A 26,554-nucleotide genomic window follows, 5' to 3' on the forward strand; every position below is an offset into this window, starting at 1 on the left:
GAGCCACACTTTGGCGTCCAGCTACACTGAACTACACTGAACGCACATCCTTTTTGTCGTCTGTTTTTCCCCTTTACCTTCACGTATTAAGTAGCTTATAAACGTGCTTTTTTTCTCCTCCAATAATTCCACACTCACAGACAAAAAACATTCCTGTCTGTGTATAACCCGTCTATCATTTGTTTATCTGTCTGTATTCTTGTGGTAAATGATCCTACATCATAATGACATCACAATATCCCATAATGACATCACAATACCCCATAATGACATCACAATACCCCATAATGACATCACAATACCCCATAGAGAAAACCCAAGGCCCGTTTTTGTTTTCAGCGTTTTATCGGCATGTGTTACAGGTTTAGGTCGACACGTTTCTGGCTCACTTTACAACTCAGCGGGAAACAGGAAAACAGACATCGTATTTAGTTGTTTAGGTCCTCAGTCTAATAAACCTTTCAAATTCAAGGTAACTTCCTGGTTCTGATCAACTGTTTTCCCACGCTCTGCCAAACGGCGTCCTCGCCTACAGGTGTGTATGAGTCCACTTTTGTTATTAGACCAGATGGTAATGTCAAGGGAGAGAGAGAGAGATAGGCAAGTACAGATCCCTTGTGTATGTAATACAGTCTGCTTCAAGGTCTGGAACAGACAGGGTGTAACGCACTTTAAAAAATATACATATATATTTATTTGATTTAACATTCATTTAAGATGGCGACTGTACCATGCCACTTAAGATTTAACTGTGTCGTGGTCTTGTAGTAACCCTAAAAAGTTTAGTCAATTTCCTTTTTTAGTTTTGTGTAGGCTACACTGTATTTCTGATCAACTTGATTTTATTTTAATGGACAAAAATTTGATTTTCTTTAAAAAACAAGGACATTTCTAAGTGACCCCCAAACTTTTGCACCATAGTGAGAATCACATCATTATGTGCTTAGTCAATATATACTTTCACATTCAAAGTTCAATTCATTGGTCAACCATTAAACGCAAATATTAGTAAACTCATTTGGGAGAAGGATTTATTCAGTATGATACAGAATGATACAGTAACAGAAGATTACAGTTTTGTCTAGAATTGATATAATCACAAGTGTTGCATGAATAGTTGCACCCTGTCATTTTTTTGAGACCCTTTTACATATCATTCTGTACAGTTACCTTTAGTAAAGTCATAGATTAAGTCATATATTGCTATATAGGCCCGGTATCTATTTGATCTATATTAAAAATCTATTTCCAGATTCTTAGCCGTCCATACTTGATGATCAAAGTGTTTTGTGTTAATTTCCACCCCCTTGTGGAGCGTCCTGTCCAGGCTGACTGTCACTGGGGGGAAAATGGCCGCTCGACGTGATTCTATTCACCGACACTGAGAACTCTAAAGTACAGAAAACTCTACAGTCCGAGCTGGAACTATTGATACAAACCCAACCTCAACACGGGGGAGTTTTTAACTGAATAATGTCTCGCTGGGTGCCTACGAAGAAGGAGAAGTACGGAGTTGGTGAGTCTAATAAACTTGCACGTTTTCTCTGTCTAGTCTCGCTGGGTAGCTTCTCGTTCCTACTCCGCATCCGAAGGCACAAGTTTGGGAATAATTGTAATTAGTTTATGATACCGCGCTGCTACCCCGAGATTCACACAATATTCCTAAAGGCCTAACTTGATTTCTTTGCAACACATTTGCCTGTATGTAGGAATGCAAAAGTTTGATAAAATCTTCTGCTATCAGCAACTGGTTTTGCCAACTGGTTTGCATAAAGGCAAAGCGAGGAATCCCTGTCTTTGTGAGCGGACTGCGGTCAACACCGGGAATTGTCAGAGGCGCGCCTAGTTTGCAACACTGTTTCCTGTGTAGTCGGGGCCTGCCACATCGTGGACGGTACAGGACGCGGTTGGAACTTTGTAGCGTTTATTGTTACTTGGTTCAACATACGAGCTAAAGTTATTGGTGAACAGAATGGATTTGGTGTAATTGTGATGCCTCATGTTTTCAATGTGTTTGGTTTGGAATAGTGCAAGCTACTCTTTCCCCGTCTCCACGTCCTTTGTGATTTATTCAAAGTAGATCTGGCAACAGGAGCCCTTAGGGCTGCTTTTTTCTGTTTGAGTTCAGTTTTTTGAAATGTGGACACAACTCAAACTGGATACATTTATAGCGCGTCTTGAAGTTGAATAGCTCCGTGTTGATTGACACATGATCTCTTGTGCGGTATGACCGGGGTTTTGGCCCCCCGCTGTCGGACGTCCTGTCCTGTCTCACCATCAGGCCAGTAACTGAGTTCGGTTTTGGCCTGGCTGGAGTCATTCATTGTAGTGGCCATATTCACACTCACTCTGGTGTATTGGTAATACGTTGCATTAGGTATAACACATTTTTATTCTCCAAGTACTTTTAACCCGGAATTTGATTTGGTGAAGAGGTGCTGCCAGAAATATACAATGTACAAACAGAATACAGTAACGTTGTTGTTATGCCTAGGCTACATGAGCTAATACAGGCTACATACGCTGGTACAGGCTACATACGCTGGTACAGGCTACATACGCTGGTACAGGCTACATACGCTGGTACAGGCTACATACGCTGGTACAGGCTACATATACAGGCTATACGCTGGTACAGGCTGCATAAGCTACAGGTACAGGCTGTACATAAGCTAGTACAGGCTGCATAAGCTAGTACAGGCTGCATAAGCTAGTACAGGCCGCATAAGCTAAGTGTACAGGCCGCATAAGCTAGGTACAGGCTGCATAAGCTAGTGCAGGCTACATAAGCTAGTACAGGCTGCATAAGCTACAGGCCGCATAAGCTAGTACAGGCCATAAGCTAGTGCAGGCCGCATAAGCTAGTGCAGGCCGCATAAGCTAGTACAGGCCGCATAAGCTAGTGCAGGCCGCATAAGCTACAGGCCGCATAAGTGCAGGCCGCATAAGCTAGTACAGGCTGCATAAGCTAGTACAGGCTGGTACAGGCTGCATAAGCTGGTACAGGCTGCATAAGCTGGTACAGGCTGCATAAGCTAGTACAGGCTGCATAAGCTGGCTACATAAGCTAGTACAGGCTGGTACAGGCTGCATAAGCTAGTACAGGCTGCATAAGCTAGTACAGGCTGCATAAGCTAGTACAGGCTGCTGTTAGTAGTCTAAACTCTTGGTCATTGCATAGTGATTCAGTAAATATACTACACTGTAGTTAAGACTTTGTTTCAACTGATTTTAAGAAAATAGTTCCAAATATTGATAACACTCAACAAGGCCTTCTGATGAGTCAGGGAGATCAGAGAAGACTCAAGGCCTTCTGATGAGTCAGGGAGATCAGAGAAGACTCAACAAGGCCTTCTGTGAGTCAGGGAGATCAGAGAAGACTCAACAAGGCCTTCTGATGAGTCAGGGAGATCAGAGAAGACTCAACAAGGCCTTCTGATGAGTCAGGGAGATCAGAGAAGACTCAAGGCCTTCTGATGAGTCAGGGAGATCAGAGAACACTCAACAAGGCCTTCTGATGAGTCAGGGAGATCAGAGAAGACTTAGGCCTTCTGATGAGTCAGGAGATCAGAGAACACTCAACAAGGCCTTCTGATGAGTCAGGGAGATCAGAGAAGAAAATGAGTCAGGGAGATCAGAGAAATCAAGGCCTTCTGATGAGTCCAGACAAGGCCTTCTGATGACAGGGAGACTGAGACTTCTATAAAACCCATGCGGGAAAATGCAGACGGAATCAAGGAATCCAGACGTTAACACTGAATTCATTTTTATTGAACTTAGTTGGAAATCAAAAGTGAAACTTCTATTTAGTCGAATAAGCCACATTTATAATATATTTTGTAATTTTATGTTGACTGAATTCAAGACTTTCTCATTGACCTCCATTCAAAACCACTTGGTCTGTTTCACGCTTTATTCTCTGACTGACAGGGGAGGAGTCGGCCCTCTTGCTTCACCTCTGCCTCTCTGGTCTGGTTGGTTTAAAGGAGCAGACATACCGAAACATACTATAAATGACAGTGACGTGTGCGTTTTGGTTCTCACTTTACATTACTGTGGCCCCTATCCACAGGGTTTTGGTTCTCACTTTACATTACTGTGGCCCCTATCCACAGCAACACTTGTACAGTAATGAGACCAGTGTCATGTGAAGTACAGGGCCCGTTGTCGCTGTCTGCTGTGTGTCTTACCCTTTATCAAGGTTCCCCATTATTATAGTCTCAGGTAGATTGAGGAAGTGGGGAGGGAGATGGTTAAACCATGAATGGCTGTCGTCAGTACAGTAAAACACCGCTTCCCATATAGTGTTGCATTGTGTCTACTGTTATAGAATGTTTAGTTCCCTTCCTGTAGGAGGGACTTGAGCTCACTGTGCTCCTTCCTGTAGGAGGATGTGACCTCAGCGTGTCCCTTCCTGCAGGGAGGATGTGACCTCAGCGTGTCCCTTCCTGCAGGGAGGATGTGACCTCAGCGCGTCCCTTCCTGCAGGGAGGATGTGACCTCAGCGCGTCCCTTCCTGCAGGGAGGACGTGACCTCAGCAGGGAGGCGTGACCTCACGTCTCTTCCTTCAGGGAGGATGTGACCTCAGCGCGTCCCTTCCTGCAGGGAGGACATGACCTCAGCGCGTCCCTTCCTGCAGGGAGGACGTGACCTCAGCGCGTCTCTTCCTTCAGGGAGGATGTGACCTCAGCTTGTCCCTTCCTGCAGGGAGGACGTGACCTCAGCGCGTCCCTTCCTGCAGGGAGGATGTGACCTCAGCGTGTCCCTTCCTGCAGGGAGGATGTGACCTCAGCGTGTCCCTTCCTGCAGGGAGGATGTGACCTCAGCGCGTCCCTTCCTGCAGGGAGGACGTGACCTCAGCGCGTCCCTTCCTGCAGGGAGGACGTGACCTCAGCGCGTCTCTTCCTTCAGGGAGGATGTGACCTCAGCGTGTCCCTTCCTGCAGGGAGGATGTGACCTCAGCGCGTCCCTTCCTGCAGGGAGGATGTGACCTCAGCGTGTCCCTTCCTGCAGGGAGGACTTGTCCTCAGCAGGTCCCTTCCCTTGTTGCTCAGGGCAACCAAAGCTACAGTCTACCACCTCTGGTTTCCATGGCGTTGTGTTTCCTCTTGTCACAGCTTTGTCATTGCACTTTTAATACTCCACCGACTACTGTTCCTCACCGACAATTCAAACTAACTAGGTGGATGTCTTTGGGAGAGTTGCATTTCCTTGACTGAGACTGAGGAAACCTTTTAGTTTCTCTGCAGATATGTCAGTTGACTGACTTTATCTTTGAAAAGAAACATCTTGGATAAGAAACATCTGGTATAAAAGCTTTAGACGTTTAGTTTGTGTCGTGTGGAGATCTCATCCCTTTACTCTTGAGAAATACACAGCGTCTGCTCTCACAACAGACGGAGGCTGAAAACATCTTCATTTTCCCTCATACGGTCTCTTCTTCATGTGGATCATCTTACCTTGAGGCCAGAAGCTGAACTTCCTTGAATGTCTTGAATTCCACAGTAGAATGTTTTAGACCGTCCCTTCTGTTAATGCCGATGAGCTCATCGACCAATCAGAGACGCTCCTTCAGGGATCTCCTTCTAACATTACACTGCACAGGTTAACATGAACGGTGGCCCTTACCAACCAATGAGTCATTATTTGTATCTCTTTCACAGTTTCAGATGAGGGATGGATGAATGTCCGGCTCTGACCTGCTTTGTGTTCACAAAGAACGACGAACCAATCTAATGTGATGAACCAATCTAATGATCAATGAGGAATCTAACCAATCTAATGATCAATGAGGAATCTAACCAATCTAATGATCAATGATGAATCTAACCAATCTAATGATCAATGAGGAATCTAACCAATCTAATGATCAATGAGGAATCTAACCAATCTAATGATCAAAGAGTTGAACGTTAATTCAAATCAGTTGTCTGCCGACCCAGAGTTAATTCCACGACACACTTCCTTCTGTTCTTAGAACGTCAACAAACCCTGCAGGAAATCAGATGGAATCGGAGGAGTAGTTTTTTAAATACATCTTTCTTTCTCAAGGCAAGAGGAGGGGGGGGGGGGGTCATTGTTTTCCTGCATGACGTTTCCTCGTCCATCATGTGATGAATTCATTTGAAATCCCCTTTTGATGATCATACAGGAAGTGTTGTAAAAATACTATCTGATTCTTTACAAGTCTAGAAAGGAGACGCAGATGGAGATGACAGGAATCCTGTTGAGAAACAGTGGTATTCTGTGGTTCAACATGTCTGGAGAAAACAATGGTATACGAGCTACACACATCCCTACAGAACAGTTCTACGCTGTTACACACATCCCTACAGAACAGTTCTACGCTGTTACACACATCCCTACAGAACAGTTCTACACTGTTACACACATCCCTACAGAACAGTTCTACACTGTTACACACATCCCTACAGAACAGTTCTACACTGTTACACACATCCCTGCAGAACAGTTCTACACTGTTACACACATCCCTACAGAACAGTTCTACACTGTTACACACATCCCTACAGAACAGTTCTACGCTGTTACACACATCCCTACAGACCAGTTCTACGCTGTTACACACATCCCTACAGACCAGTTCTACGCTGTTACACACATCCCTACAGACCAGTTCTACGCTGTTACACACATCCCTACAGACCAGTTCTACGCTGTTACACACATCCCTACAGAACAGTTCTACGCTGTTACACACATCCCTACAGAACAGTTCTACGCTGTTACACACATCCCTACAGAACAGTTCTACTCTGTTACACACATCCCTACAGAACAGTTCTACACTGTTACACACATCCCTACAGAACAGTTCTACACTGTTACACACATCCCTACAGAACAGTTCTACACTGTTCCCTACAGAACAGTTCTACTCTGTTACACACATCCCTACAGAACAGTTCTACACTGTCCAGGACAACTCTGTTCCTCTGTGTAGTCTCTACACTGTTACACACATCCCTACAGAACAGTTCTACACTGGCCAGAGGCAGGACAACTCTGTTCCTCTGTGTAGTTCTACACTGGCCAGGACAACTCTGTTCCTCTGTGTAGTTCTACACTGGCCAGGACAACTCTGTTCCTCTGTTCCTCTGACAACTCTGTTCCTCTGTGTAGTTCTACACTGGCCAGGACAACTCTGTTCCTCTGTGTAGTTCTACACTGGCCAGGACAACTCTGTTCCTCTGTGTAGTTCTACACTGGCCAGGACAACTCTGTTCCTCTGTGTAGTTCTACACTGGCCAGGACAACTCTGTTCCTCTGTGTAGTTCTACACTGGCCAGGACAACTCTGTTCCTCTGTGTAGTTCTACACTGTCCAGGACAACTCTGTTCCTCTGTGTAGTTCTCCACAACTGTCCCAGGACAACTCTGTTCCTCTGTGTAGTTCTACACTGTCCAGGACAACTCTGTTCCTCTGTGTAGTTCTACACTGTCCAGGACAACTCTGTTCCTCTGTGTAGTTCTACACTGTCCAGGACAACTCTGTTCCTCTGTGTAGTTCTACACTGTCCAGCGGCAGGACAACTCTGTTCCTCTGTGTAGTTCTACACTGTCCAGGACAACTCTGTTCCTCTGTGTAGTTCTACACTGTCCAGGACAACTCTGTTCCTCTGTGTAGTTCTACACTGTCCAGGACAACTCTGTTCCTCTGTGTAGTTCTACACTGTCCAGGACAACTCTGTTCCTCTGTGTAGTTCTACACTGTCCACTCTGTTCCTCTGTGTAGTTCTACACTGTCCAGGACAACTCTGTTCCTCTGTGTAGTAAAACACTGTCCAGGACAACTCTGTTCCTCTGTTTAGTTCTACACTGTCCAGGACAACTCTGTTCCTCTGTGTAGTTCTACACTGTCCAGGACAACTCTGTTCCTCTGTGTAGTTCTACACTGTCCAGGACAACTCTGTTCCTCTGTGTAGTTCTACACTGTCCAGGACAACTCTGTTCAACAGAAACAAATCGGTAATAAAACATTTACGTTCATTTGGGTCCTCGAAATGATCTGTATAAACCCCGTGTTCTTCAGTAACAGCTACAGTTCTGTTATCAAACGGTCACTGGACCGTTAGACCCCTGAGTGGCGCTGCATCTAGGTGCCAGAGGTGTCACTACAGACCCTGGTTCGATTCCAGGCTGTATCACAGTTGTCTAAGGAACTGCATCTTGGTGCCAGAAGTGTCACTACAGACCCTGGTTCGATTCCAGGCTGTATCACAGTTGTCTAAGGAACTGCATCTTGGTGCCAGAGGTGTCACTACAGACCCTGGTTCGATTCCAGGCTGTATCACAGTTGTCTAAGGAACTGCATCTTGGTGCCAGAAGTGTCACTACAGACCCTGGTTCGATTCCAGGCTGTATCACAGCCGTCTAAGGAACTGCATCTTGGTGCCAGAAGTGTCACTACAGACCCTGGTTTGATTCCGCCTTAGGGCGGCACACAATTGTCCCAGCGCCGTCTGGGTTAGGGTTTGGCCCGGGTAGACCGTCTGGGTTAGGGTTTGGCCCGGGTAGACCGTCTTTATAAATAAACACATCTAAATAAAGTTGTGTGGTCTTGAGGAAGCTGTGTTTGTGTTAGTCAGGCTGTTGAGTGCAGCCTTGGCTCCTCTTATCTTCAGACCTTGGCACAACAAATCACTAAATAAAACAACTTCCAACAACTAACAGCCTAATAACAAACCTTCATAACCCTTGTTTACATGTGGTCTGTCCTGAGGAGTCTGCTTTGGGTTTGTCAGACAAATCAATAACTCCTTAACTATACTAATTACACACAGTCTAACTAGACAAAGGTAGTCGTGAGGGAGGCTGTTTGTCTCCTCTCAGCTGTAGTCCTGTAATGTAGTGGTGAGGAGGGAGGCTGTTTGTCTCCTCTCAGCTGTAGTCCTGTAATGTTGTGGTGAGGAGGGAGGCTGTTTGTCTCCTCTCAGCTGTAGTCCTGTAATGTTGTGGTGAGGAGGGAGGCTGTTTGTCTCCTCTCAGCTGTAGTCCTGTAATGTTGTGGTGAGGAGGGAGGCTGTTTGTCTCCTCTCAGCTGTAGTCCTGTAATGTTGTGGTGAGGAGGGAGGCTGTTTGTCTCCTCTCAGCTGTAGTCCTGTAATGTTGTGGTGAGGAGGGAGGCTGTTTGTCTCCTCTCAGCTGTAGTCCTGTAATGTTGTGGTGAGGAGGGAGGCTGTTTGTCTCCTCTCAGCTGTAGTCCTGTAATGTTGTGGTGAGGAGGGAGGCTGTTTGTCTCCTCTCAGCTGTAGTCCTGTAATGTTGTGGTGAGGAGGGAGGCTGTTTGTCTCCTCTCAGCTGTAGTCCTGTAATGTTGTGGTGAGGAGGGAGGCTGTTTGTCTCCTCTCAGCTGTAGTCCTGTAATGTAGTGGTGAGGAGGGAGGCTGTTTGTCTCCTCTCAGCTGTAGTCCTGTAATGTTGTGGTGAGGAGGGAGGCTGTTTGTCTCCTCTCAGCTGTAGTCCTGTAATGTTGTGGTGAGGAGGGAGGCTGTTTGTCTCCTCTCAGCTGTAGTCCTGTAATGTTGTGGTGAGGAGGGAGGCTGTTTGTCTCCTCTTAGCTGTAGTCCTGTAATGTTGTGGTGAGGAGGGAGGCTGTTTGTCTCCTCTCAGCTGTAGTCCTGTAATGTTGTCATGAGGAGGGAGGCTGTTTGTCTCCTCTCAGCTGTAGTCCTGTAATGTTGTGGTGAGGAGGGAGGCTGTTTGTCTCCTGACTCTCAGCTGTAGTCCTGTAATGTAGTGGTGAGGAGGGAGGCTGTTTGTCTCCTCTCAGCTGTAGTCCTGTAATGTTGTGGTGAGGAGGGAGGCTGTTTGTCTCCCTGTAGTCCTGTAATGTTGTGGTGAGGAGGGAGGCTGTTTGTCTCCTCTCAGCTCTAGTCCTGTAATGTTGTGGTGAGGAGGGAGGCTGTTTGTCTCCTCTCAGCTGTAGTCCTGTAATGTAGTGGTGAGGAGGGAGGCTGTTTGTCTCCTGACTCTCAGCTGTAGTCCTGTAATGTTGTGGTGAGGAGGGAGGCTGTTTGTCTCCTCTCAGCTGTAGTCCTGTAATGTTGTGGTGAGGAGGGAGGCTGTTTGTCTCCTCTCAGCTGTAGTCCTGTAATGTAGTGGTGAGGAGGGAGGCTGTTTGTCTCCTGACTCTCAGCTGTAGTCCTGTAATGTTGTGGTGAGGAGGGAGGCTGTTTGTCTCCTCTCAGCTGTAGTCCTGTAATGTTGTGGTGAGGAGGGAGGCTGTTTGTCTCCTCTCAGCTGTAGTCCTGTAATGTAGTGGTGAGGAGGGAGGCTGTTTGTCTCCTCTCAGCTGTAGTCCTGTAATGTAGTGGTGAGGAGGGAGGCTGTTTGTCTCCTCTCAGCTGTAGTCCTGTAATGTTGTGGTGAGGAGGGAGGCTGTTTGTCTCCTCTCAGATGTAGTCCTGTAATGTAGTGGTGAGGAGGGAGGCTGTTTGTCTCCTCTCAGCTGTAGTCCTGTAATGTTACCAGAATCAGCCAGAGAAGGAAATGCCACTTCCTGTAGTTGGTGTGGTTCCTTCCCCCACCTGGAACTTCTACAGCTGCACTTACAGTTCTAGTTCCAGTTCTAGAGTCCCCCGTTCTAGTTCCAGTTCTAGAGACCCCCGTTCCAGTTCTAGAGACCCCCGTTCTAGTTCTAGTTCGAGAGACCCCCGATCTAGTTCGAGAGTCCCCCGTTCGCGAGTCCCCCGTTCGCGAGTCCCCCGTTCGAGAGTCCCCCGTTCGAGAGTCCCCCGTTCGAGAGTCCCCCGTTCGAGAGTCCCCCGTTCGAGAGTCCCCCGTTCGAGAGTCCCCGTTCGAGAGTCCCCCGTTCCAGTTCTAGTGTCCCAAATGGCTTCCTATTCCCTACATACCACCCTACTTTTGATTAAATCCTTCTGGGCCCTGGTCAGAAGTAGTGACTATAGTTAATAGGGAGTCATTTGGGACCCAGAGGGATTTAATCAAAAGTAGGGTACTAATATACCTATCGCCTGGACCTGTCCTTTTCGGGCCTGGGTAGGACAGGATAGGATAGGGCCTGGGTAGGACAGGATAGGATAGGGCCTGTGAGGAGGGAGGCTGATAGGATAGGGCCTGGGTAGGACAGGATAGGTTAGGGCCTGGGTAGGATAGGATAGGGCCTGGGTAGGATAGGATAGGGCCTGGCTAGGATAGGGCCTGGGTAGGATAGGGCCTGGGTAGGATAGGGCCTGGATAGGACAGGATAGGATAGGGCCTGGGTAGGACAGGATAGGATAGGGCCTGGGTAGGACAGGATAGGGCCTGGGTAGGACAGGATAGGATAGGGCCTGGCTAGGATAGGGCCTGGGTAGGACAGGATAGGATAGGGCCTGGCTAGGATAGGGCCTGGGTAGGATAGGGCCTGGGTAGGATAGGGCCTGGATAGGACAGGATAGGATAGGGCCTGGGTAGGACAGGACAGGATAGGATAGGGCCTGGGTAGGACAGGATAGGGCCTGGGTAGGACAGGATGGGTCCAGGGCCTAGATAGGATAGGACCCTGTCCTGGCCCAGTCATACCCAGTTCTGGTCCTTAGCCAACCACACTTGGGGACATGGTTAGAATGAAGCAGGAATCGGACATGATGATCTTGTTGGATTGTCTCAGAATGACAGGCCCATCGGACAGCAATGTCTAGTCAGGACTGTTTGTAACAACTATAATGAATAGGCCTTTTATTAATGCTTAAGTGTTTATACACAATGAAATAGTTATTTGTTAATAGTTTGTAAGTTCTTTTAAATGCTTGTTTGTGAAAGTTAGTATATATACTATGTTGTTTCCAGGTCTCCATTGCATCACGTCACACTGTAGTTGTGAGAGACCAGTTAAGAGGAGCAGACTAAACAGTAGTTGTCTCCCACCCAGCCTCCCTCAGCCCAGGCCCCCTCAGCCCCCCTCAGCCCAGCCCCCTCAGCCCAGCCCCCTCAGCCCAGCCCTGCCCCCTCAGCCCAGCCCCCCTCAGCCCCCTCAGCCCAGCCCCCTCAGCCCAGTCCCCCTCCCCAGCCCCCTCAGCCCAGCCCCCCAGCCCCCTCAGCCCAGCCCCCTCAGCCCCCCCTCAGCCCAGCCCAGTCCCCCCCCCAGCCCTGCCCCCTCAGCCCCCCCAGCCCCCCTCAGCCCTGCCCCCTGCCCCCTCAGCCCTGCCCCCTCAGCCCCCCTCAGCCCTGCCCCCCCCCTCAGCCCTGCCCCCCTCAGCCCAGCCCCCCTCAGCCCAGCCCCCTCAGCCCCCCCAGCCCAGCCCCCCCAGCCCTCAGCCCCCTCAGCCCAGCCCCCTCAGCCCCCCCAGCCCAGCCCCCCTCTGCCCCCCCTCTGCCCCCCAGCCCTGCCCCCCTCTGCCCCCTCTGCCCCCTCAGCCCTGCCCCCTCTGCCCCCTCAGCCCCCTCAGCCCAGCCCCCCTCAGCCCCCTCAGCCCAGCCCCCAACCCTCAGCACCCCTCAGCCAAGCCTAGCAACAGTTTGACTGAATCCCCACCCTATACACAACAAGACCCTCACATACCCACCCAAACCCACAACTCTGGTTTCTCATACAGTGAGTCTAAGCTAACAGATCTGGTTGTAATTAAAACCCTGGGCTCAATAACACAGACTGTTTACATGTAGTGTTTAAACCCCTGGGCTCAATCACACATAACACAGACTGTTTACAGTAGTGTTTAAACCCCTGGGCTCAATCACACAGACTGTTTACATGTAGTGTTTAAATCCCTGGGCTCAATCACACACAGTAGTGTTTAAACCCCTGGGCTCAATCACACAGACTGTTTACATGTAGTGTTTAAACCCCTGCTCAATAACACAGGCTGTTTACAGTTTCAATAACACAGACTGTTTACATGTAGTGTTTAAACCCCATGGGCTGTTTGGCAGTGTTTAAAGCACTATCACACAGTAGTGTTTAAACCCCTGGGGCTGTTTACATGTAGTGTTTAAACCCCTGGCTCAATCATAACAGACTGTTTAAAGTGTTTAAACCACTGGGCTCAATCACACAGTAATGTTTCCCCTGGGCTCATAACACAGTAGTGTTTAAACCCCTGGGCTCAATAAGACACATGTAGTGTTTAAACCACTGGGCTCAATCACACAGTAGTGTTTAAAGACAGACTGTGTACATGTAGTGTAGTGTTGTCCTGTTGACTGTTGAAGCCAGTTTCTGTTTCTGATCTGCTGCTTGGCTCCTACATAAAGACATGCATCTGTTTGGCAGCCTACTCTAAGAGCACTATCAGAAATGGTCTGCTTGGCTTCTACATAAAGACATGCATCTGTATGGCAGCCTACTCTAAGAGCATACATTTACATTTACATTTAAGTCATTTAGCAGACGCTCTTATCCAGAGCGACTTACAAATTGGTGCATTCACCTTATGACATCCAGTGGAACAGCCACTTTACAATAGTGCATCTAAATCTTTTAAGGGGGGTGGGGGTGAGAAGGATTACTTTATCCTATCCTAGGTAATCCTTAAAGAGGTGGGGTTTCAGGTGTCTCCGGAAGGTGGTGATTGACTCCGCTGTCCTGGCGTCGTGAGGGAGTTTGTTCCACCATTGGGGGGCCAGAGCAGCGAACAGTTTTGACTGGGCTGAGCGGGAACTGTACTTCCTCAGTGGTAGGGAGGCGAGCAGGCCAGAGGTGGATGAACGCAGTGCCCTTGTTTGGGTGTAGGGCCTGATCAGAGCCTGGAGGTACTGAGGTGCCGTTCCCCTCACAGCTCCGTAGGCAAGCACCATGGTCTTGTAGCGGATGCGAGCTTCAACTGGAAGCCAGTGGAGAGAGCGGAGGAGCGGGGTGACGTGAGAGAACTTGGGAAGGTTGAACACCAGACGGGCTGCGGCGTTCTGGATGAGTTGTAGGGGTTTAATGGCACAGGCAGGGAGCCCAGCCAACAGCGAGTTGCAGTAATCCAGACGGGAGATGACAAGTGCCTGGATTAGGACCTGCGCCGCTTCCTGTGTGAGGCAGGGTCGTACTCTGCGGATGTTGTAGAGCATGAACCTACAGGAACGGGCCACCGCCTTGATGTTAGTTGAGAACGACAGGGTGTTGTCCAGGATCACGCCAAGGTTCTTAGCACTCTGGGAGGAGGACACAATGGAGTTGTCAACCGTGATGGCGAGATCATGGAACGGGCAGTCCTTCCCCGGGAGGAAGAGCAGCTCCGTCTTGCCGAGGTTCAGCTTGAGGTGGTGATCCGTCATCCACACTGATATGTCTGCCAGACATGCAGAGATGCGATTCGCCACCTGGTCATCAGAAGGGGGAAAGGAGAAGATTAATTGTGTGTCGTCTGCATAGCAATGATAGGAGAGACCATGTGAGGTTATGACAGCACTATCAGAAATGGTCTGCTTGGCTTCTACATAAAGACAAGTAAGCATGGATCTGTATGGCAGCCTACTCTAAGAGCACTATCAGAAATGGTCTGCTTGGCTTCTACATAAAGTCAAGTAAGCATGGATCTGTATGGCAGCCTACTCTAAGAACACTATCAGAAATGGTCTGCTTGGCTTCTACATAAAGACATGCATCTGTTTGGCAGCCTACTCTAAGAGCACTATCAGAAATGGTCTGCTTGGCTTCTACATAAAGACAATAAGCATGGATCTGTATGGCAGCCTACTCTCAGAGCACTATCAGAAATGGTCTGCTTGCTTCTTGTGGTTGAGGACGGTGAGAATGCACCCTGGGTATGTCACAGAGCAGAGATGTACATATTTATCTACTGAACCAGACATCCTTCCTCTGGTCGGGTGAGACATAGACCCATCGCTATGTCATCTTCCTCTGGTCGGGTGAGACATAGACCCACTCAGCTATGTCATCTTCCTCTGGAAATGAGACATAGACCCACCGCTAAAGTCATCTTCCTCTGGTCGGGTGGATCTAGACCCACCTCTATGTCATCTTCCACTGGTCAGGTGGGAATGGTCTGCTATGTCATCTTCCTCATAAAGTCTGGGTGTAAGCATAGACCCACTGTATGTCATCTTCCTCTGGTCGGGTGAACACTAATCAGAAATGTCATCTTCCTCTGGTCGGGTGGGACATAACAGTGGGTCTATGTCATCTTCCTCTGGTCGGGTGGGAATGATGTCATCTTCCTCTGGTCGGGTGGGACATAGACCCCCGCTATGTCATCTTCCTCTGGTCGGGTGGGACATAGACCCACCTCTATGTCATCTTCCTCTGGTCGGGTGGGACATAGACCCACCGCTATGTCATCTTCCTCTGGTCGGGTGGGACATAGACCCACCGCTATGTCATCTTCCTCTGGTCGGGTGGGACATAGACCCACCGCTATGTCATCTTCCTCTGGTCGGGTGGGACATAGACCCACCGCTATGTCATCTTCCTCTGATCGGGTGGGACATAGACCCACCGCTATGTTATCTTCCTCTGGTCGGGTGGGACATAGACCCACCGCTATGTCATCTTCCTCTGGTCGGGTGGGACATAGACCCACCTCTATGTCATCTTCCTCTGGTCGGGTGGGACATAGACCCACTGCTATGTCATCTTCCTCTGGTCGGGTGGGACATAGACCCACCGCTATGTCATCTTCCTCTGGTCGGGTGGGACATAACAGTGGGTCTATGTCATCTTCCTCTGGTCGGGTGGGACATAGACCCACCGCTATGTCATCTTCCTCTGGTCGGGTGGGACATAGACCCACGGGTGGGACATAGCTATGTCATCTTCCTCTGGTCGGGTGGGACATAGACCCACTGCTATGTCATCTTCCTCTGGTCGGGTGGGACATAGACCACTATGTCATCTTCCTCTGGTAGGGGTGGGACATAGACCCCGCTATGTCATCTTCCTCTGGTCGGGTGGGACATAGACCCACTGCTATGTCATCTTCCTCTGGTCGGGTGGGACATAGACCCACCGCTATGTCATCTTCCTCTGGTCGGGTGGGACATAGACCCACCGCTATGTCATCTTCCTCTGGTCGGGTGGGACATAGACCCACCGCTATGTCATCTTCCTCTGGTCGGGTGGGACATAACAGTGGGGTGGGACATAGACCCACTGCTATGTCATCTTCCTCTGGTCGGGTGAGACATAGACCCACCGCTATGTCATCTTCCTCTGGTTGGGTGGGACATAGACCCACCGCTATGTCATCTTCCTCTGGTTGGGTGGGACATAACGGTGGGTCTATGTCATTATACCTTCATAATGTCAACACCTGTTTGATAGCGTTCTGTGTATGTGATGAGTTCCTGTAGAGACTCTTCCATTAGGTGGAAGTAGACCTCTTGGTTCAGTCTCCTTCCTACCTGGACCGGTCTGCCTGACCTTCTCTAACCTTATCAAACTACGCTGTCAGTGAGGGCCTCATGCTGTGTCTGTGTGGGAGTATTGCCAAACACAAACACACACACACACACACACACACAGTATAGGTTTTTACATTTTTCCGGTCCGCATGAAAATAGTAACACCACTACACACACACACACACACACATACACACACACACACTGCACACACACTACACACACTACACACACTACACACACTACACAGAGTGTGAAACACCTTCCTCTTTCTGGCCAGTCACTGCTGTTTAGAGACCTGGTTACCAGCATGACAGATATATATAGTCTGTCTGTTTAGAGACCTGGTTACCAGCATGACAGATATATATAGTCTGTCTGTTTAGAGACCTGGTTACCAGCATGACAGATATATATAGTCTCTGTCTGTTTAGAGACCTGGTTACCAGCATGACAGGCCTGTTAAACCTTCCAATGCCTCCTCTACCTGCCCTGTTAAACCTTCCAATGCCTCCTCTACCTGGCCTGTTAAAACCTTCCAATGCCTCCTCTACCTGGCCTGTTAAAACCTTCCAATGCCTCCTCTACCTGGCCTGGTAAACCTTCCAATGCCTCCTCTACCTGGCCTGGTAAACCTTCCAATGCCTCCTCTACCTGGCCTGTTAAAACCCTCCAATGTCTCCTCTACCTGGCCTGTTAAACCTTCCAATGCCTCCTCTACCTGGCCTGTTAAACCTTCCAATTCCTCCTCTACCTGGCCTGTTAACCTTCCAATTCCTCTTCTACCTGGCCTGTTAAACCTTCCAATGCCTCCTCTACCTGGCCTGTTAAACCTTCCAATGCCTCCTCTACCTGGCCTGGTAAACCTTCCAATGCCTCCTCTACCTGGCCTGGTAAACCTTCCAATGCCTCCTCTACCTGGCCTGTTAAAACCTTCCAATGCCTCCTCTACCTGGCCTGTTAAAACCTTCCAATGCCTCCTCTACCTGGCCTGTTAAAACCTTCCAATGCCTCCTCTACCTGGCCTGTTAAAACCTTCAATGCCTCTTCTACCTGGCCTGTTAAAACCTTCCAATGCCTCCTCTACCTGGGTTAAAACCTTCCAATGCCTCCTCTACCTGGCCTGTTAAAACCTTCCAATGCCTCCTCTACCTGGCCTGTTAAAACCTTCCAATGCCTCCTCTACCTGGCCTGTTAAAACCTTCCAATGCCTCCTCTACCTGGCCTGTTAAAACCTTCCAATGCCTCCTCTACCTGGCCTGTTAAAACCTTCCAATGCCTCCTCTACCTGGCCTGTTAAACCTTCCAATGCCTCCTCTACCTGGCCTGTTAAAACCTTCCAATGCCTCCTCTACCTGGCCTGTTAAAACCTTCCAATGCCTCCTCTACCTGGCCTCCAATGCCTCCTCTACCTGGCCTGTTAAAACCTTCCAATGCCTCCTCTACCTGGCCTCCAATCCCTCCTCTACCTGGCCTGTTAAAACCTTCCAATACCTCCTCTACCTGGCCTGTTAAAACCTTCCAATGCCTCCTCTACCTGGCCTGTTAAACCTTCCAATGCCTCCTCTACCTGCCCCAAACCCTCCTCTACCTGGCCTGTTAAAACCTTCCAATGTCTCCTCTACCTGGCCTGTTAAACCTTCCAATGCCTCCTCTACCTGGCCTGTTAAAACCTTCCAATGCCTCCTCTACCTGGCCTGTTAAACCTTCCAATGCCTCCTCTACCTGGCCTGTTAAAACCTTCCAATGCCTCCTCTACCTGGCCTGTTAAAACCTTCCAATGCCTCCTCTACCTGGCCTGGTAAACCTTCCAATGCCTCCTCTACCTGGCCTGGTAAACCTTCCAATGTCTCCTCTACCTGGCCTGTTAAAACCTTCCAATGCAATTACGAAGCCAGATTAATTCATTGCTATGGCTAATTTACTACCAGGATTACTAATCAAATAGGGAATGATGTTATTACCCAGGGTGCACATCTCATGACTTTGCTGCTCTCTTTTCACATAAGCTGTCGTGAAACAAAGTTGTTAGTGTTGGTTTACATATTTGTAATGGATTGTCTTTAACAAAATAAATCATAAACCCTCTATTTTTTATTTTTTTAACAAGATGAATATGCATCTTGTTATTCTAAGTTGTATGTTATTGATGTACTCCTTCTGTGGGAAACAATCCATTACCCACCTCAAACAACAACATTACTGCTGCACAGTTGTGACTCAATACCACCCAGTGTGGTTTCCACAGTTCGACTAGCCTGGAATCCAAGCTGATAGACTCTGTTTCACCAGCACATCTGTTTGGATTCCAGGCTGTTCAACATTAGCCCCTTGAAAGTTGGGCGAAAAACTATCCTGTTCACTTTTGACTGTGCTCCAGATTCAGCCCTATAGAACTCTATTCAACATGAATAAGGGGAATTCTCCCTCCTTCTACCGTGCTCCAGATTCAGCCCTATAGAACTCTATTCAACATGAATAAGGGGAATTCTCCCTCCTTCTACCGTGCTCCAGATTCAGCCCTATAGAACTCTATTCAACATGAATAAGGGGAATTCTCCCTCCTTCTACCGTGCTCCAGATTCAGCCCTATAGAACTCTATTCAACATGAATAAGGGGAATTCTCCCTCTATTGACCGTGCTCCAGATTCAGCCCTATAGAACTCTATTCAACATGAATAGAATTCTCCCTCTGACCGTTCAGATTCAGCCCTATAGAACTCTATTCAACATGGGGAATTCTCCCTCTTCTACCGTGCTCCAGATTCAGCCCTATAGAACTCTATTCAACATGAATAAGGGGAATTCTCCCTCTATTGACCGTGCTCCAGATTCAGCCCTATAGAACTCTATTCAACATGAATAAGGGGAATTCTCCCTCTATTGACCGTGCTCCAGATTCAGCCCTATAGAACTCTATTCAACATGAATAAGGGGAATTCTCCCTCTATTGACCGTGCTCCAGATTCAGCCCTATAGAACTCTATTCAACATGAATAAGGGGAATTCTCCTCCTTCTACCGTGCTCCAGATTCAGCCCTATAGAACTCTATTCAACATGAATAAGGGGATATATAATTCTCCCTCTATTGACCGTGCTCCAGATTCAGCCCTATAGAACTCTATTCAACATGAATAAGGGGAATTCTCCCTCCTTTACCGTGCTCCAGATTCAGCCCTATAGAACTCTATTCAACATGAATAAGGGGAATTCTCCCTCTATTGACCGTGCTCCAGATTCAGCCCTATAGAACTCTATTCAACATGAATAAGGGGAATTCTCCCTCCTTCTACCGTGCTCCAGATTCAGCCCTATAGAACTCTATTCAACATGAATAAGGGGAATTCTCCCTCCTTCTACCGTGCTCCAGATTCAGCCCTATAGAACTCTATTCAACATGAATAAGGGGAATTCTCCCTCCTTCTACCGTGCTCCAGATTCAGCCCTATAGAACTCTATTCAACATGAATAAGGGGAATTCTCCCTCCCTCCTTCTAGAACTCTATTCCGTGCTCCAGATTCAGCCCTATAGAACTCTATTCAACATGAATAAGGGGAATTCTCCCTCCTTCTACCGTGCTCCAGATTCAGCCCTATAGAACTCTATTCAACATGAATAAGGGGAATTCTCCCTCCTTCTACCGTGCTCCAGATTCAGCCCTATAGAACTCTATTCAACATGAATAAGGGGAATTCTCCCTCCTTCTACCGTGCTCCAGATTCAGCCCTATAGAACTCTATTCAACATGAATAAGGGGAATTCTCCCTCCTACCGTGCTCCAGATTCAGCCCTATAGAACTCTATTCAACATGAATAAGGGGAATTCTCCCTCCTATTCAACATGAATACCGTGCTCCAGATTCAGCCCTATAGAACTCTATTCAACATGAATAAGGGGAATTCTCCCTCCTTCTACCGTGCTCCAGATTCAGCCCTATAGAACTCTATTCAACATGAATAAGGGGAATTCTCCCTCCTACCGTGCTCCAGATTCAGCCCTATAGAACTCTATTCAACATGAATAAGGGGAATTCTCCCTCCTTCTACCGTGCTCCAGATTCAGCCCTATAGAACTCTATTCAACATGAATAAGGGGAATTCTCCTCCTTCTACCGTGCTCCAGATTCAGCCCTATAGAACTCTATTCAACATGAATAAGGGGAATTCTCCTCCTACCCCTCCTTCTACCGTGCTCCAGATTCAGCCCTATAGAACTCTATTCAACATGAATAAGGGGAATTCTCCCTCCTCCAGATTCTACCTACCGGGGCCAGATTCAGCCCTATAGAACTCTATTCAACATGAATAAGGGGAATTCTCCCTCCTTCTACCGTGCTCCAGATTCAGCCCTATAGAACTCTATTCAACATGAATAAGGGGAATTCTCTCCTCAGCCCTATAGAACTCTACATGTGCTCCAGATTCAGCCCTATAGAACTCTATTCAACATGAATAAGGGGAATTCTCCCTCCTTCTACCGTGCAGATTCCAGATTCAGCCCTATAGAACTCTATTCAACATGAATAAGGGGAATTCTCCCTCCTTCTACCGTGCTCCAGATTCAGCCCTATAGAACTCTATTCAACATGAATAAGGGGAATTCTCCCCTTATTCTGACTACCGTGCTCCAGATTCAGCCCTATAGAACTCTATTCAACATGAATAAGGGGAATTCTCCCTCCTTCTACCGTGCTCCAGATTCAGCCCTATAGAACTCTATTCAACATGAATAAGGGGAATTCTCCCTCCTGCAGATTCCTACCGTGCTCCAGATTCAGCCCTATAGAACTCTATTCAACATGAATAAGGGGAATTCCCTCCTTCTCGTGCTCCAGATTCAGCCCTATAGAACTCTATTCAACATGAATAAGGGGAATTCTCCCTCCAGATTCAGCCCTATAGAACTCTATTCAACATGAATAAGGGGAATTCTCCCTCCTTCTACCGTGCTCAGATTCAGCCCTATAGAACTCTATTCAACATGAATAAGGGAATTCTCCTCTATTGATCGTGCTCCAGATTCAGCCCTATAGAACTCTATTCAACATGAATAAGGGGAATTCTCCCTCCTTCTACCGTGCTCCAGATTCAGCCCTATAGAACTCTATTCAACATGAATAAGGGGAATTCTCCTCCTCCTACCGTGCTCCAGATTCAGCCCTATAGAACTCTATTCAACATGAATAAGGGGAATTCTCTCTCCTCTACCGTGCTCCAGATTCAGCCCTATAGAACTCTATTCAACATGGGAATTCTCCCTCTACCGTGCTCCAGATTCAGCCCTATAGAACTCTATTCAACATGAATAAGGGGAATTCTCTCCTCCTACCGTGCTCCAGATTCAGCCCTATAGAACTCTATTCAACATGAATAAGGGGAATTCTCCCTCCTTCTACCGTGCTCCAGATTCAGCCCTATAGAACTCTATTCAACATGAATAAGGGGAATTCTCCCTCCTTCTACCGTGCTCAGCCCAGATTCAGCCCTATAGAACTCTATTCAACATGAATAAGGGGAATTCTCCCTCCTTCTACCGTGCTATTCAACATGAATAAGATTCAGCCCTATAGAATTCAGCCCTACCGTGCTCCAGATTCAGCCCTATAGAACTCTATTCAACATGAATAAGGGGAATTCTCCCTCCTTCTACCGTGCTCCAGATTCAGCCCTCCAGATTCAGCCCTATAGAACTCTATTCAACATGAATAAGGGGAATTCTCTTCTACCTGCTCCAGATTCAGCCCTCAACATGAATAAGGGGAATTCTCCCTCTATTGACCGTGATTCAGCCCTATGAGAATCTATTCCAGGGGATTCAGCCCTATAGAACTCTATTCAACATGAATAAGGGGAATTCTTCCTCCCTTCTACCGTGCTCCAGATTCAGCCCTATAGAACTCTATTCAACATGAATAAGGGGAATTCTCCCTCCTTCTACCGTGCTCCAGATTCAGCCCTATAGAACTCTATTCAACATGAATAAGGGGAATTCTCCCTCTTCTGACCATGCTCCAGATTCAGCCCTATAGAACTCTATTCAACATGAATAAGGGGAATTCTCCCTACTTCTACTGTGCTCCAGATTCAGCCCTATAGAACTCTATTCAACATGAATAAGGGGAATTCTCCCTACTTCTACTGTGCTCCAGATTCAGCCCTATAGAACTCTATTCAGCATGAATAAGGGGAATTCTCCCTCCCTCTACCGTGCTCCAGATTCAGCCCTATAGAACTCTATTCAACATGAATAAGGGGAATTCTCCCTCCTCCTACCGTGCTCCAGATTCAGCCCTATAGAACTCTATTCAACATGAATAAGGGGAATTCTCCCTCTATTGACCGTGCTCCAGATTCAGCCCTATAGAACTCTATTCAACATGAATAAGGGGAATTCTCCCTACTTCTACTGTGCTCCAGATTCAGCCCTATAGAACTCTATTCAACATGAATAAGGGGAATTCTCCCTCCTTCTACCGTGCTCCAGATTCAGCCCTATAGAACTCTATTCAACATGAATAAGGGGAATTCTCCCTCTATTGATCGTGCTCCAGATTCAGCCCTATAGAACTCTATTCAACATGAATAAGGGGAATTCTCCCTCCTTCTACCGGGCTGCAGATTCCACCCTATAGAACTCTATTCAACATGAATAAGGGGAATTCTCTCTCCTCCTACCGTGCTCCAGATTCAGCCCTATAGAACTCTATTCAGCATGAATAAGGGGAATTCTCTCTCCTCCTACCGTGCTCCAGATTCAGCCCTATAGAACTCTATTCAACATGAATAAGGGGAATTCTCCCTCTATTGACCGTGCTCCAGATTCAGCCCTATAGAACTCTATTCAACATGAATAAGGGGAATTCTCCCTCCTACCGGGCTCCAGATTCAGCCCTATAGAACTCTATTCAACATGAATAAGGGGAATTCTCCCTCCTACCGTGCTCCAGATTCAGCCCTATAGAACTCTATTCAACATGAATAAGGGGAATTCTCTCTCCTCCTACCGTGCTCCAGATTCAGCCCTATAGAACTCTATTCAGCATGAATAAGGGGAATTCTCTCTCCTCCTACCGTGCTCCAGATTCAGCCCTATAGAACTCTATTCAGCATGAATAAGGGGAATTCTCCCTCCTTCTACCGTGCTCCAGATTCAGCCCTATAGAACTCTATTCAACATGAATAAGGGGAATTCTCCCTCCTTCTACCGGGCTGCAGATTCCACCCTATGGATGATGCCGCTCATTAGCCTTACTCTAGATTTTCCAGAACCGTGTGGGAGGATGCCATTGCTCTCTCATCTTGCTTGTCAGACTTCTGACTCTCCACCCATGAGACATGGTGTCTGTGAAGACTAGCCCAGCCTCCTCTCTCTAGTCTTCTCACCCTCCACCCATGAGACATGGTGTCTGTGAAGACTAGCCCAGCCTCCCTCTCTCTAGTCTTCTCACCCTCCACCCATGAGACATGGTGTCTGTGAAGAAGACTAGTCATCTCACCCTCCAGCCATGAGACATGGTGTCTGAAGACTCTAGTCTCTCTCTAGTCTTCTGACTCTGGGAACCCATGAGACATGGTGTCTGTGAAGACTAGCCCAGCCTCCTCTCTCTAGTCTTCTCACCCTCCACCCATGAGACATGGTGTCTGTGAAGACTAGCCCAGCCTCCTCTCTCTAGTCTTCTCACCCTCCACCCATGAGACATGGTGTCTGTGAAGACTAGCCCAGACATGACTCTCCTCCCATGAGACATGGTGTCTGTGAAGACTAGCCCAGCCTCCTCTCTCTAGTCTTCTGACCCTCCTCCCATGAGACATGTGTGTCTGTGAAGACTAGTCTTCCACCCTCCACCCATGAGACATGGTGTCTGTGAAGACTAGCCCAGTCAGTTCTCACCTCCACTCCACCCATGAGACATGGTGTCTGTGAAGACTAGCCCAGTTCCTCTCTCTAGTCTTCTCACCCTCCACCCATGAGACATGGTGTCTGTGAAGACTAGCCCAGTCTCCTCTCTCTAGTCTTCTCACCCTCCACCCATGAGACATGGTGTCTGTGAAGACTAGCCCAGTCTCCTCTCTCTAGTCTTCTCACCCTCCACCCATGAGACATGGTGTCTGTGAAGACTAGCCCAGCCTCCTCTCTCTAGTCTTCTGACTCCTCCCATGAGACATGGTGTCTGTGAAGACTAGCCCAGCCTCCTCTCTCTAGTCTTCTCACCCTCCACCCATGAGACATGGTGTCTGTGAAGACTAGCCCAGCCTCTCTCCAATAGATTTATGAAATATTGCTGTTTGTTCACTACGCAGCTATTCTCCTGTCTCTGTCTGTCTGAGGAAAGCCCCCCACATTAATGCAGGCCGACCTGTGTGCTGCTCCTCTGTCTCTGAAGACTGTTCGCTAGTTAGTCTCCCAGTCCTGCGTAGGTGTTATCAGAGGCACGGCAGAAAGCCGACTGGACTTACATAATAAGCCCGTGACCTTGTCTGTGTGTCTACTGGGTGTCGTATTGATCCCAGACGTACAAGTCTGTGAGGCAGACGAGACGCTTCACTTTAATCTCTTGTCTCATTATCTCTTCACTCTTCTCAAGATCTCTGTCTCTTGTCTCGTTATCTCTGTCTCTTCACATTATCTCTTACTCTTGTGTCAGTCCAAAGGTTGATCACATCCTTGAATCCTGTCTGTGAGGCTCTGACTGTTCCATTCTGCTAGAATCCATAGTGTGAAGACTAGCCCAGCCTCCTCTCTCTAGTCTTCTCACCCTCCACCCTTGAATCCTGTCTGTGAGGCTCTGACTGTTCCTGTTAGAATCCATAGACTAGCCCTGTTTAGTATGCTAATTAGAGGTTGACCGATTATGATTTTTCGATACCGATTATTGTAGGACCAAAAAAGCCAATACCGATTTAATCGGACGATTTCTATTTATTTATTTATTTGTAATAATGACAATTACAACAATACTGAGTGAACACTTATTTTAACTTAATATAATACATCAATAAAATCAATTTAGCCTCAAGTAAATAATGAAACATGTTCAATTTGGTTTAAATAATGCAAAAACAAAGTGTTGGAGAAGAAAGTAAAAGTGCAGTATGTGCTATGTAAGAAAGCTAACGTTTCAGTTCCTTGCTCAGAACATGAGAACATATGAAAGCTGGTGGTTCCTTTTAACATGAGTCTTCAATATTCCCAGGTAAGAAGTTTTAGGTTGTAGCTATTATAGGAATTATAGGACTATTTCCCTCTATACCATTTGTATTTCATTAACCTTTGACGATTAGATGTTCTTATAGGCACTTTAGTATTGCCAGTGTAACAGTATAGCTTCCGCCCTTCTCCTCGCTCCTCCCTGGGCTCGAACCAGCAACACAAGGACAACAGCCACCATCGAAGCAGCGTTACCCATGCAGAGCAAGGGAAACAACTACTAGAAGGCTTAGAGCGAGTGACGTTTGAAACGCTATTGGCAGAGGAGGAGCACAGTTAGCCATTTCATGGCACAGTTACACAAGCCTCATGTTGGGAGTTGATAGGCTTGAAGTCATGGGAAAAGCGCAATGCTTGATGCACTGGGAACTTTGCTGGCAAAACGCACGAAAGTGCTGTTTGAATGAATGTTTACAGGCCTGCTTCTGCCTACCACTGCTCAGTCAGAAACTTAGATACTTGTATTCTTGTATGCTCAGTCAGATTATATGCAATGCAGGACACGCTAGATAATATCTAGTAATATCATCAACATGTGTAGTTAACTAGTGATTATGATTGATTGTTTTTTATAAGATAAGTTTAATGCTAGCTAGCAGCTTACCTTGGCTTACTGCATTTGCGTAACAGGCAGTCTCCTTGTGGAGTGCAATGAGAGGCAGGTCGTTATTGCGTTGGACTAGTTAACTGTAAGGATGCAAGATTGGATCCCCCGAGCGGACAAGGTGAAAATCTGTCGTTCTGCCCCTGAACGAGGCAGTTAACCCACCGTTCCTAGGCCGCCATTGAAAATAAGAATATATTCTTAACTTGCCTAGTTAAATAAAGGTAAAAAAAAAAATGAAATCGGCCCTAATTTATCGGCCATTCCAATTAATTGGTCGACCTCTACTTCACATAGCACAGTTAGGGCTGGGAACTTTACATAGCATAGTTAGGACTGGGAACTTTACATGGCACAGTTAGGACTGGGAACTTTACATGGGAGAGGAGGAGCACAGTTAGGGCTGGGAACTTTACATAGCATAG

The 26,554-nt window shown here is 47.5% G+C and overlaps 1 protein-coding gene across 4 annotated transcripts in view; it reads left to right on the forward strand.

Moving 5' to 3' along the window:
- Positions 1-1,313: 1,313 nt before the first annotated feature.
- Positions 1,314-26,554, forward strand: part of LOC135573539 (dedicator of cytokinesis protein 1-like) — a 78,644-nt gene continuing 53,403 nt past the window's right edge. For 3 of the 4 annotated variants that reach the window (XM_065022803.1, XM_065022801.1, XM_065022804.1), the window contains exon 1: positions 1,315-1,516. In XM_065022803.1, coding sequence (XP_064878875.1) covers positions 1,474-1,516 — 43 coding nt within the window. In that variant the 5' untranslated portion in view covers positions 1,315-1,473. Of the gene's footprint in view, positions 1,517-26,554 lie in introns of all 4 variants that reach the window. The other variant, XM_065022800.1, reaches the window with a different exon arrangement.

This window comes from Oncorhynchus nerka, linkage group LG10 (genome assembly GCF_034236695.1).
Source record: "Oncorhynchus nerka isolate Pitt River linkage group LG10, Oner_Uvic_2.0, whole genome shotgun sequence".
Taxonomy (NCBI): domain Eukaryota; kingdom Metazoa; phylum Chordata; class Actinopteri; order Salmoniformes; family Salmonidae; genus Oncorhynchus; species Oncorhynchus nerka.